Raw genomic sequence first — 12,882 nt, 5'->3', positions numbered from 1 at the left:
ACTAGCTTCTGATTCAGTGCTTTCACGACCAGTATAACTCAAACCGCTTTCTTCAAGAAATCAATGCAATGTTTCGGCTTGGATTTCATATGGATCAGCCACATTGCGATACTGAACCTACAAAAAACGCACTGACTTTGCATTGTAATATTTAGCTGCAGTTGAGCATTTCTGGTTGATTTAAAGGCAGACACCATTGTTGCCAACTATTAACATGCTGCCTGAACTAAAAATAGGACCACCAGTAGTGTATTACATACCAAAGCATCACACAACAAGATGACTGCACGGTGATGGCTGTAGCCATCATTGTACGTAAATGCATGCAAGTGCGATGAAAGGTATACCCTTCGCTGTATGCCAGTGGGTTAAATGACCACAGCGGCACACACTTAAATTCCAGACCTGGGGATTTAATTGCCTGCTACCACGAGTGATTATACAAGGACATGGACAGTGAGACATGGCACTTTGCCAGAAGATTGAAGGAGAGTACCTGCCTTCCAATATATCACGGGTACAATGGGTAATGACGTGACAAGATAATTTTCTTCCATTCTTTTTCTTATTTAACCCTTTCCACTCCAATGTCGAGTGCCACTCAACATCGCGAAATTTGTTTTCCGCTCCAATGTCGAGCCTCATTCGACACAAGTTTTCGAAGCTCTCAGGCGTATTTTGAGTCTACTAAAAAAAAGGCATTATTGCTGCAGTGTGCTGCCATCTAGGAGAACTACTTTTAACTCGGTGTCGAACAGTAGCAGCTGTGTTAAGTCAAAGATTCTAATTATTACATTCAAGTCCACACGCTCGAAATGGCTAGTTCTTCACGTACAGTCCTTTCTGAGGAGGAGATTTTAGATCTTTTAGAGCAATCTCTAAGTGAAAATGATTTTGATTATGATAGTGACTCATTTCAAAACAATTCGAGTGACAATGACGAAGAAAACAGTGACAATGTGCATGTTTCTAGTGATTCAGCAGAGGATTCGTGGCGAATGTGGAGCAACACTGACACTGACTTCACAGATTTTCCTTTTGACGAATCAAAGTGTGGTTTTATAACAGAAAGTAGTTCTGTTCCATCATCGCCCATCGGATTCTTTCAATTAATTTTTACAGATAACCTTTTTCAACATATAGTAGATGAAACGAATAGGTATGCTACATCAAAAATACATAAAGTGACACCACTTCCACAACATTCTGCATGGTGGGAGTGGTGAAATGTTACCATGGAAGAAACGAACCGTTTCCATGGTGTGCTACTGAATATGGCATTACAAAAGTGTAAGAACTTGCAGGACTATTTTTCAAGAGAATGGTTACAATCATCCAACTTCTTTCCAGACTGTTTTAGTCGCCGACAATTTATGCAAATTTTCTGGGCAGTTCATGTTTCTAATCCGACGAGTGCTACACATGTCAACAGTCAGGTTCAGTCACGTCTGAGTAAAGTGACAAATGTACTGAATTACTTGTCTGGCATGTTCCTCGAAATTTATCGACCATATCAGTATTTAGCTGCTGATGAATCTACAGTATCATTCAAGGGTCGTGTATGATTCAAAATGTACAATCCTCAAAAACCAAGAAAATGGGGACTCAGAGTTTATGTAATTTCAGATTCATCAAATGGCTATATCTGCAGTTTGATACCTATTTTGGCGCTGTAACAACTGAGTCATTGATTTGCCCACACTTGAATTTTTCTGAGAGAATAGTTCTTCAGCTGCTAGCTAATATCAGAAATGCTACAGAGCAATCAGGGTATCATTTGTACACTGACCGTTTTTATACAAGTGTTGCATTAGCTGATGAGCTGTTGAAACAGAACATGCATCTCACAGGAACGATTCAGGCCAATCGCAAAAACCTTCCAGCTGCAATCAAGAAAGGAGCTCTGCGTCTAAGGAAGCACGAAATAAAATGCCTCCGCAACAACAAAATGATGGTTCTGGCATGGCAAGATAAACGAACAGTTCTCATGCTTTCTACAAAAGCCAATAACCCAGTGTCACTTGAAGAAAGCAGATTATTGATTATGCTTCAAAGATGGGTGGAGTTGATCGATCTGACCATTTTATTTCCCGTTACGGTTTTCTAATGAAAAATCTCAAGTGGTGGCGAAAACTATACATATGGCCGTTGGAGGTAGGACTTGTAAACAGCTATTTACTATGCAAGAACCACTGTGAGTAAAACAACTTGACAATACCGTCTCACAAAGCATTCCGTAAAAGTGTTGTAAGAGTATTAGTTGCCGAAGAAAGAACTCAAGGACAGAAACGATGACGTCGTTCAACTTCTGCTGACGAGAAATGCTTGAATGGAAAGTTGCACATTATCAACAAGCTTCCTGGGAACAAGCATAAGGATTGCGCAGTGTGCTCAGACAGAAAAAAGAAAGGTGGCAGGCGTGAAACTGTATATTACTGCGAAACATGCTCAGGAAACCCAGCTCTCCACCCTGAAGAGTGTTTCAAAAAATACCACACAATGGAAAGTTTTGTACTGTAAAAGCTTACGTAAATATATGAATGAAAGCACACATTTTGTTTTAATGTATACCCCAATTGTTGGCCAGCGGCTACATTGTTTCCACAAAGAGATCCGCGCAAATCTCTGCGGTGCACTGCCGCCCAGGCGGCGGCGATGTAAATAAGAGCGCACGGAGCCGCCCTGTGTCTGCCTTACGGAGTGCAAAGGGTTAATATACGACTCAGATAAAACAGGTAATGGGGCACTGCCAGACAGTCAGCTAGTATGACAAACAAGACGATTGAGACCTCCCTAAACTGTACTTATTCTTCATACGTGCAAATGAAACATGAACTGTACATCACTGCTGCACTTCATCTCCATTAGAAATAACTGCTATTCTATATGGAAGCATTATCATAGTTCTAATACTCAAGATCTATCAATAAGTCTCAAACAAGTGCATACAGTCAACTTCTAAATGGATGAACAACTCTACCAGTCGTAAGAAAAGGGAAATATCACACTACTACATGTATGAGCAGTTCATGGGACTGCAAAACTTTGTGTAATTTGTCAAAACGTCATTTTTGGAAAATGCGAGAGATTTTGTCTGCTCTTTATGCTTTCACATTCTTTAAGAGTTTGGGTACATTTGAGAGATTTAAAAAACACTAGCAATTACATAAAATATTAATGTGCAAACAACAAATATTTCAGCAGGAAGTTTCAAAATCATGCCGAGTCCTGTCAACTTTATTTGATTTAAGTTAATAGTAAATAAATTTGTTATTGTTACTGGTCAAACGACCAACAAAAATGTGTACTTCAAAAGCTCAAAGAACAACAAAGCAATTAAAACTCGGTTTGATGCAGCTCTCCATGCTAGTCTACCTCTCCATCTCTGAATAACTATTTAAACCTACGTCTATTTGAACCTGATTACTGTAGTCAAGCCTGGGCCGCCTCCTACAATTTAACTACCACACTTTCCTCCATTATCAAATTGATTGTCCCTCAATGCCTCAAAATGTTCTTTATCAAACAACCTTTCTTTCAGTCAAGTTTTGCCTTAAATTTCTTTCCACTCGAATTTGACTCAGTATCTCTTCATAAGTTATCTGATCCACCAATGGATATCGTAAGACAGTTAAAATCACATTACAGTATATCCAATTTTTAGGTACTAAACCCATCACTTTTCCTTTTGCTTTCTGGGTATTCCATTAATCATACTGATAAGAAATAACTTTAAGGCACGAGAAAATCCACATGCAAATACTTTTCCAAATGAAAAATTTCAATACTGTACATGAAAGTGGCTGTTCAGTTTTGCTACATTACTAACAGATATAAAATACTTAAATTCCTTCATAATTCAGTGCTCATTTTATCAAGATTAGCAACTGCAGAGGGTACTATCTTGCTAAACATAACAGCACAGCTGTATACAAAGTCTCTGTAAGCAGTCCAAGAGCTGGGAGCAAACAATTACCAGCCACAGTCAGAGAAAAACAGCTAAAATTCCACATCAGTCATGACAAGGTATGCGAAATTAACGATGACATACCAGGCCACGATATCTGCCTGTCATAGGCTGTGCTCTACTGTTTGCACCATCCGCATGAGCAGCTTCAGAATTTAAGATTTGCCACCAGCCCATTTACATTCTTCCCAAACTTCAATTACACAGCACATACTGCACGAATTGAAAAGAACGTCACCTCTGTAACAGTCATGAGTCTGTGAAGAAGTCAAAGTATCTAGTATGTCTATTCAATTAGACAGGCTAGAGCCGGAGCATTGTAGGGCAGCTTCTGTGAAGTTCAAAAGAATGGAGAGAAGCTATTAAAAATTTTCATTTAGTCCATCAGAAAAGCTATGATGGGTCAAACAGTAGAACACTGCAAGCAAAAGAAATGTATACAGGTACTAAATTGAACTCTGGTGTGGTGTTCACTTTCAATCTGTCACATGTAACACATTCCATACAGAGTGAAACCATTCTCTCCCATCAATAAATGTGTGCTACGAAAAACATTTCATCCTGAAAAATAGCAAATATTAAAACTTATCTAATTGCTACTATAAAATTGTCAGGAATGTACTGTGACAGGAATGAACAAACATTCACCACTACCTCGAGGAATGTTTCTTCCTTCCTGAATATTTGACAAGGGAAAGTTTACGTGAGACAGTTAATGCAATTTGCCTCTTAACAGTACAACTACTCAATTTTTCAAAACAATGGTATTTACAAGCTAACAAAGCTGAAACTGTGTTTTAGCATGAGATACACATATGTCCTGTTAAACTACTGTTCAATTAACTTTTATTTTTATATGTTTGTTTCTCACCTGAATCCCTTCTCTTACACTCCAAAATGCCACTTATTATCGGAATTCCAAATGCAAGAGTTTTTCCGCTTCCTGTTTCAGCAGCACCCAGTATGTCTCGTTTCCCTAGGATTGCTGGTGGTAATGCCATGGACTATAACAATGTCAGACATGTAGCATTAGAAACAATACAGAAAATCAAAATGACAATGGTTATTACACAATTACAATACCTGTATTGTAGTTGGTTTTGTAAATTTCAGTTCAGATAAAGCTTGTATTATTTGAGTGGGTACATTTAATCCATGCCATGCTTCCATTCCCTCCATTATACCTTCATAAATATTTCCTCCATCTTTAATCGCTATCTTTTCACTACTGCCAGCATCAGAACATGATTGTTGTGTTGCTTCATACTTAATTTTTTTTGAAGATGCTAGCTGACTTAGATCGCCATCTCTGTCTTTCCTCTTGCTTGTTTTAGCAATATTGTCACTGTTGTCTGTCTGAACTGGTTTCTTCTTCTTCCTCCTCTTCTTCTTTTTCTACACAAATGTACAAAAAAAGTATATAAAAGGGCAAAAATAATAAAATGGCTACACCTAAATATTAAAATCTTCCACACTTAGACAAAACTAATCCAAAAACTTATTTCTTGATAGATAAATATCACATAACATCAACATTTCCAGAACTTAAAATGAATAAGTTCTGTAAAGTGTATTGCAAAAATGGGAAAACGCAATATCACCTCCATTGTACAATCAAATTTTACAAAACAAAATAACTCAATAAATATTCAATAACCATAAGCTGCTTACAATCATATTATCATCATCATCATCTCTGAATTACAGCAAGACTTTTTTGATGAATACGACACAACTGGATCAGAAGCCTGATTGTAAAACAGAAAGCAGAACAATTGGTGGACTTTACTTCAGCCCTTAACACTAATTTGACTGCCATGACACATAAGAAACAGACAAGCAACCACCTCTTAACCACAGTATGGCATGCCAGAGTTATTGCAGTTTTGAATAAATGCAACATATGCTTAGTTCAGAACACCACTCCTAATAAGTTTGATTAGTATGTGATATTTAAATTACTTAAAACAGCTATTACTAATTTTATTTAACTGGACAGATAAAAAAATCTACTCACCAAGTGGCAGCAGAATACACACACAAAAAACTTTTGTCTTCAGTCTTCACTACAGTCAACAGTTCTTCACTGTAAATACTCTTTGATTCACTCCGTTTTAGTTTTCTACATCTTTTATCATCTTTCCCATCTATTTTCATTGCCCCCCTCCCACCTCTGTTACGTACAACACACTTAGATTTTCAGTCTTATTAACCCATGCAAGATGTAAGCAGTAATCTCTGTTTGCTTATTACCCTGTCTTCCACCTTTTAAGATCTCAGGTTTTCAAATCTCATCCGAAATAGTCCCCAACAATCAGCCTTTCCTTCTCATCCCATACGGTAAGTCTCCCCTGACCCACGGTTCTGGGTGACTTTTCTGAAATCTGTCCCTTTTCCTAGACCTCTCAAGTCCTTTTCCTTCACCTTTCTTCCTTCCCCTTCAACCCTTCTGTCTGAAGAAGGAACCACGGGCTCCGAAAGCTTGCCAATTACAACAGTCTTTCATGTGTGTTCTGCCGCCGTTTGGTGAGCAGATTTTTTTTATCTATCCAATTAAGTAATTTTGTCAATAATTGATTGTTTTTGCTATTACTAACTTTGTTATGCATGCAGCAGATTTCTTTCTAGGTGGATTACTAAAATAAAATATTTTGATTTTTTGATGATTTGTTACAACATTGCAGAACTCTCTAAATGAGTGTATTTGTGAAAATGTTGTAATGTAAGGGAAAATAAAAAAATTAATAAAAAAACTACTAGTGATAGAGATCTGAAATTATTTTTAATAAAAGCCTTGTTTATAACACTATCTGGTTTGATTAACACACTTCTGAGCTTTTTTTCATCTTTAATTTGGAAAAAAAGACTATGAAAATTTTTAACTTTAGCAAACTTCAAATTTATCTTTTGAAAATATGAAGTCACAGGATGTTAACTATCTTGAGAAATGATAAAAGCGGAAAGACTGCTAATTGTTCTTTTTTAACGGGTTTTTAGAATTATTTTACGGTAGGTATGTGACTTTAAACTTGTAGCATGTCACTGACGGAGTTGCGAGAGGCTAACGATGGCAGACCAATGCAATAAGGAAATAAGGCGCCCAATAGCATAGCGTTACCGTCAAGCACACGGCTGTAACCACGCCACAACACCTAGGCACGTCAGTCCACAACAGCTCCCGAGCCGGCACAGTGCGACAGCATACTTGGTAACTATGGGACGGCCATCGACTTGTGTCAACAACTTCAATGTAAGACGAGGACCCACAGTCCAATATACTTTTAATTCTGTTTTACTCTATGGACTTCCCAACTATTTGTGATGGTATTTTGCCTTTTTAGTCTGTTTAATTTCATGACATAGACTTTACAACCTGATGATGAGAGCATTGTCTCTTGAAACGCGTTGTTAAAATATATGTACAAGAATCGCGGTTGAATGCTAACAGTGATAACCAGTATAACGACAACTGCTACCTCAACTCCATAATGGATTATATTAAAATTTAAACTGATTGCTGATGTTGAGCAAATGTAATGCAAAACTGGTATACCTTAGTCAGAATAATTATTTTACAGCCTTGTAAGTGTGTGGGAAAATAACTTTTTGTTTAGTTCCAGCATTTTATTTAAAAAATTGGATATAGAAATTAACTTTGTATATACATTTTTAAGTTTCTGTCATGATTCTACTTCTTTATAACATTCCATGAATTAAAATTGCCTACAATGTACTGTTGAAAAGAGCTTAAATGGAATTTCCCTAATGTACTTTCATTTAGAAGTAATAGTTTCGTGTTTCTTAGTAATTTGATATGGTTTGTACAAATCCAATAGTGCCCCTTATACAGGGTGTGGCAGGGAACTTCCTTACTTAAAAAAAAATATCATAAATCAGAAAGTATTATAGACTTCAGTTTAATTCTTTTTAATTTACAAACAGCAATATCCAAAGTTTTGTTCCATTAAGTTTAGAAAATGATATCTTGAAGGTGGCCTCCGTTCACTCAATGCATTTGGAGAATCGAAATTGGAAGTTTCAGTCCATTTTTTGCAACATGTCTGTGTTGATGTTGGCAATAGCAACACGAATATTGTTCCGTAGCTCAGCCAGGGTCTGCAGATGATGAGTACACACAGAGGATTTGACTTAGTCCCATAAGAAAAAAATCACATGGCACTAAATCTGGTGAGCGTGCTGGCCACTGGAGATCACCCCTCAAAGAGATGAGACGATCAGGGAAGTGTTCGCGCAACATGGTCATCAATGTTCATGCCTTGTGAGCTGTGGCACCATCTTGTTGGAACCAGACATCACCCACATCCATTTCTTCAAGTTCTGGAAGAAGAAACTGTTCAATCATCTAAACAGAACTCTTCAAAGTGACCATCACTGCCTTATCGTTCTCTTCGAAAAACCATGGGCCAATAATGCCAACTTTAGACAGTGCACACCAAACAGTCACACATTCTGTGTGCAGGGGCTGCTTATGAAGTTCTCGAGGGTTCGTCCCACTCCAATACCACATATTTTGTTTATTCACGCAGCCACACAAATGAAAATGTGTCTCATCGTTGAAGAACACTAAGGTGTCATCAGGCAGCAAATCGATCAAGGCATCACACACATTTTTTCATAAAACAAAATCACATGGATGAAGTGTGTGCACCACTGACAGTTTCTACAGATGAAATTTCACCTCTTCATGAAGAATTTGTCTCACTGTGAGTTCAGAAATTGTAAGGGCAGCTGCATCTTTAAGTGCAGATCGCTGGGGAGAATTCAAAATTGACATCCTTAGCCTCTCAATGTTTTCAGGCATTCTGGTGGTTCTTGAAGGTCCTGTTTCTTTTTCTGCACGCTTCCAGTATCCATAAAAGTGTCTACATACATAATAATTGACTTCCCATCAGAAACACGACCTGCAGCCATGATGTCAAACTGTTTCCTGAATGCACGCTGAGTTCTGATGTGACCAAATGTCCATCCGAAAATAGATCATAACGGCGAACGCACGCTCCTCTCTTGCCCACTGCATGGTCGCTTGCGCATTTCAAATAAGGAAGTTCCCACGCCACACCCTGTAACACCATCAACTTCATGTTGGAGATTAAATCTTGTTGCATTTTTTCCATGACCTGTTACTCAAAATATCTTCTTTTTTTTGTCTCAATTTCTGCATAGTGTTTTCCAAGCTCATAAAGCTGAAAATGGTTTTTAAAATGAGATGCTGCCCCATCAGTCTCACACACACACATTTAGGAAATGTACAGCCCCTATATGCTATGTCACCAATTATCGTGCTGCCATGAATGAGATCATCACTGACCATAGCAAAACAGTGTGAAGTTCCAGGGAAGTGAGCAACATATATGAATATTGACACTTGTGATTTGTGTCAGTGGTAACTTGGAACTTCGTTCTGCAAAGCAACAGACCAGTTCTCAGCAAAGTCGAAATGAAGAACTAATGTGTCAGTAGTCTGGGATAAGGCTGATTTTACTTCTGTCTCTGAACCCTGCAGATATAATGACAAGCTTCTCCTTTTATGACAACACCTAATCTCTGTAACACACTTCCCTAGCTCCACTGTCTTCTACACCAACTCTCCTCCCTCCCACAATGCATATGTTACATCATTGTCAGTGTACTGAAGGCGTGATGCTTCAACAATCATCCATTCAGCAGCATGACACACTGCACACTACTGCCATCAGCATTTATCTTCTGGCTCTTGACATGTAAACATAAGCATCAGGTCCATCTCTGTGTTGTTTTTCCCTGTCACACTACTTATGGTGAAACACATAAGTTTCAAATTAGTGCAGTAAATGCATGTGCATACTTCCTTCATTGGCTCGCATATTACCCATTTTGGTTAGAAGGAGAAGAATTCTGTGAGCCTAATTTTTAAATTCAGATTCTCCTTTTTGGTAATTTCCATGAAACGGTGCACATTAACATCAAGGCCTCACTGCAAGCAATATATTTCAAATGGTCAACTCTCAGGATGTTGACAAGATAGATGACAAAAGACAAATGCATCGAAAACAAAGTCTTTAAAAAATTGGGAGTAACAGCACCTTTTTCATTGGTAGGACTTTATTGAAGAAATGAATAATATCACTTGCATTACTCATGAAGTATATAATCGTCATGCATATCATGTGTGGTGTAGGCAACAGGCACCATTCCTTTTTTTCTTGTACCCAGGATACTCTTCTGACACATCTTTAAAAAAAGTAGTGGAGTCTTACAAGAGAGATGTGCCTGATAGTTGTAAGCTGTGAAAATATAAAAACTGAAATATGTACATTTCATCTCCTCTTCCTTAACAGATGATTTACGTGACTTCCAGAGATGCTCAATGTTATGTCTGCGCACAGATGGGTCATTGGACAGTACAAATTCTACTGAATGTTTGACATGATCAACTCCCTCATTTTCCCATGTTTTGTATGATTCCTTACAATCAGTGATCAATTTTGTGCCTGGCAAAACGAAATGTCTAATGACAGTTGCTACCATTTTCTTTCTCCTGGAATATACACATAAAATGAAGCACTTTCTTGACGCCAGCTCAATTTCCACAGAAAACCAAACGCATTCTATTTCGTTCTTAAGTAATCGTCCTCTTCCAAACCCAAGGGTGGCAATGTGAGATCCAGCTGCTTCTACAATTTTGTCTTGACCACTAGTGGCGACAGTAACTTTAGTAACAATAACATAACACACCTCCCTACAAAAACCGTGATAGTCAGAAACCACATTAACTGAAAGATGTAAAATTACTTATCCAGCATGCAACAAGTATGATGCTCTGGTCAATACTTAATTTTGAACTGCCAAACCATGTGTTCTTTGTTATACTACTTCTCTCCCTACATTTCTTACATTTGAGCTAGAAAGGAAAATTAACTTTCACTGTCGTCTTCGAAGCATCATAAAATTTCCAGAGCCACAGTGAGCGCAATTTCTCATGTCGTGATCTGGAAGCAATTCATATTGCCAACAGAATTCTTCACATTTTTCAGTAGGCCTATCACTCAAATTGGGAATGAACTGGCACCACATAAGAGAATTCAACACGGAAATTGAACTAGATTCACTCGTGACTTCTACTACTCTCATGTGACATTCTACTACTCTCACGCGACATTCTGTTGTCAAAGAAGAACACAGTATCATATTTCCCACTCCGAATGTTGAGTGTTTGCTATAATATATTGCTTGCAGTGAGGCTGCGAGTTAACTGTGCACCTTTCTTGGAAATCATCTCCTCCTTCATTATGAGAATGCTTCTCTTGTTTATTTTGTTACATATCTACCTTTAAACTTTTTGACCATTTTCACTAATAACATCAGCCTGTTAGGACTTTGCCGGCTGTAATCTTTGTCATCAAAACTAGTTCAAATGGTTCTGAGCACTATGGGGCTTAACATTTGAGGTCATCAGTCCCCTAGAGCTTAGAACTACTTAAACTTAACTAACCGTAGCGGTCGCAAGGTTCCGGACTGAAGTGCCTAGAACTGCTCAGCCACTGCAGCCGGCAGATAGTATACCACAGCAACATTAAGCTTATCGTCTTGCAATGGATACACAATAAGAATCTGGACATGCCTAAATACTGTTTTCATTCTTTATTTTACGAGCTTTTGAAATAAAGTAATGTGAAGAAGTGCGCACGTATTTCTGTAGTATGGTTTAGGTTTCAAAACCACACATCACGTTGTGTGCGCATGTCACCATCTTCAGGTTCTGTACCAAGTCCATCTACATTACACACTTCACAAAATTTTGAAAATGTTACTTGTGTTAATCTTCTTTCTAGTTCCTCCACTTTTCTGTATACATGCTGTTTTCTTCTTGTGCTTCTTATCTTGCCTGGGTGTTTAAGGGGGGATATATTATGCGTTACAACAGAAATGATAACATTCAATGCATCAAAAACTTCACACACAGGAATATAAACATCTGCACTGTCTTCACCAGTTTAACTTTCTGGGGACAGCTATCATTCACGTGGGTTTTCACTAAATATCTTGTTGTAGAGAGTATAGCAATTCCTGCACAACAGACGCTAATGGTAACAGTTATTTGAGGACCAAGATATTTCTGTAATATCCATGAGAGTTATCCAACTTTTGTGAAGTGTTTTTACTTTTCTTAAACATCACCTTCTTGTGTCTTTTTTCTTAGTCCACACACCTCTCCCTTTCACTTACTGTAGTTTCCTCACTGACACTGTATGTAATGAAAAGTTCCAACCGAACACAGAACCCTATGCAGAATGATTAATGTGCAAGTTCTCACTTGTCTGTTATAAACAGAGGAGAGGTGGAAACAACGTTGGCAACGTGCACATTTTACACTACAAATTCAATGATGTGAAATATCTAGAATGTTGAAAAATTTCGAACACTTTACACTGAATAATATTGCTCACTTTGATTGCAGTTACTACTAACACATTAACCAAACACAATGTCTGCAGTTTTAATAAGTTTTGTGATGGGGGTTTTTAAGTAAATAATTCACAAAAACTCATAAAAATGTGATTTTTTAAATTTTTTAATAATAAATATTTACATAATACAGATAGCTGGAGCAGAGAAGATATCATTTAAAATTATATCAGTTGTATCTGGTAATAAAACAACAAAGTTGACATTCTGTGACTTTTCACATCAGGAAAAAAATTTAAGAAGAAAAAAAAATTAAAATTTTTGTATAATTTCTTCTTAGATTTGTAAATTCAAAGAAAGCCGTAAGAGAGAGAGAGAGAGAGAGAGAGAGAGAGAGAGAGAGAGAGAGAGAGTGTGTGTGTGTGTGTGCACGAACTAAATCTGAACATATAAAGTGGCTTTAAAGAAACACAGCTGCCAGGTCTCCAGTACTTTTGGTTTATTAGGTT

The 12,882-nt window shown here is 37.6% G+C and overlaps 1 protein-coding gene across 2 annotated transcripts in view; it reads right to left on the bottom strand.

The window, feature by feature from the left end:
* The window catches only part of LOC126416735 (ATP-dependent RNA helicase DDX24), an 85,928-nt gene that overhangs the window by 61,317 nt on the left and 11,729 nt on the right, over window positions 1-12,882 (bottom strand). For both annotated transcript variants that reach the window (XM_050084558.1, XM_050084559.1), the window contains exons 2-3: window positions 5,051-5,362; window positions 4,839-4,971 (exon numbers count right to left, since the gene is read on the bottom strand). In XM_050084558.1, the coding sequence (XP_049940515.1) occupies window positions 4,839-4,971; window positions 5,051-5,362 (445 nt within the window). The remainder of the gene's footprint in view (window positions 1-4,838; window positions 4,972-5,050; window positions 5,363-12,882) is intronic.

Source organism: Schistocerca serialis, chromosome 8, assembly GCF_023864345.2.
Source record: "Schistocerca serialis cubense isolate TAMUIC-IGC-003099 chromosome 8, iqSchSeri2.2, whole genome shotgun sequence".
Classification (NCBI taxonomy): domain Eukaryota; kingdom Metazoa; phylum Arthropoda; class Insecta; order Orthoptera; family Acrididae; genus Schistocerca; species Schistocerca serialis.
This window is presented reverse-complemented; position numbering and strand designations above follow the sequence as displayed.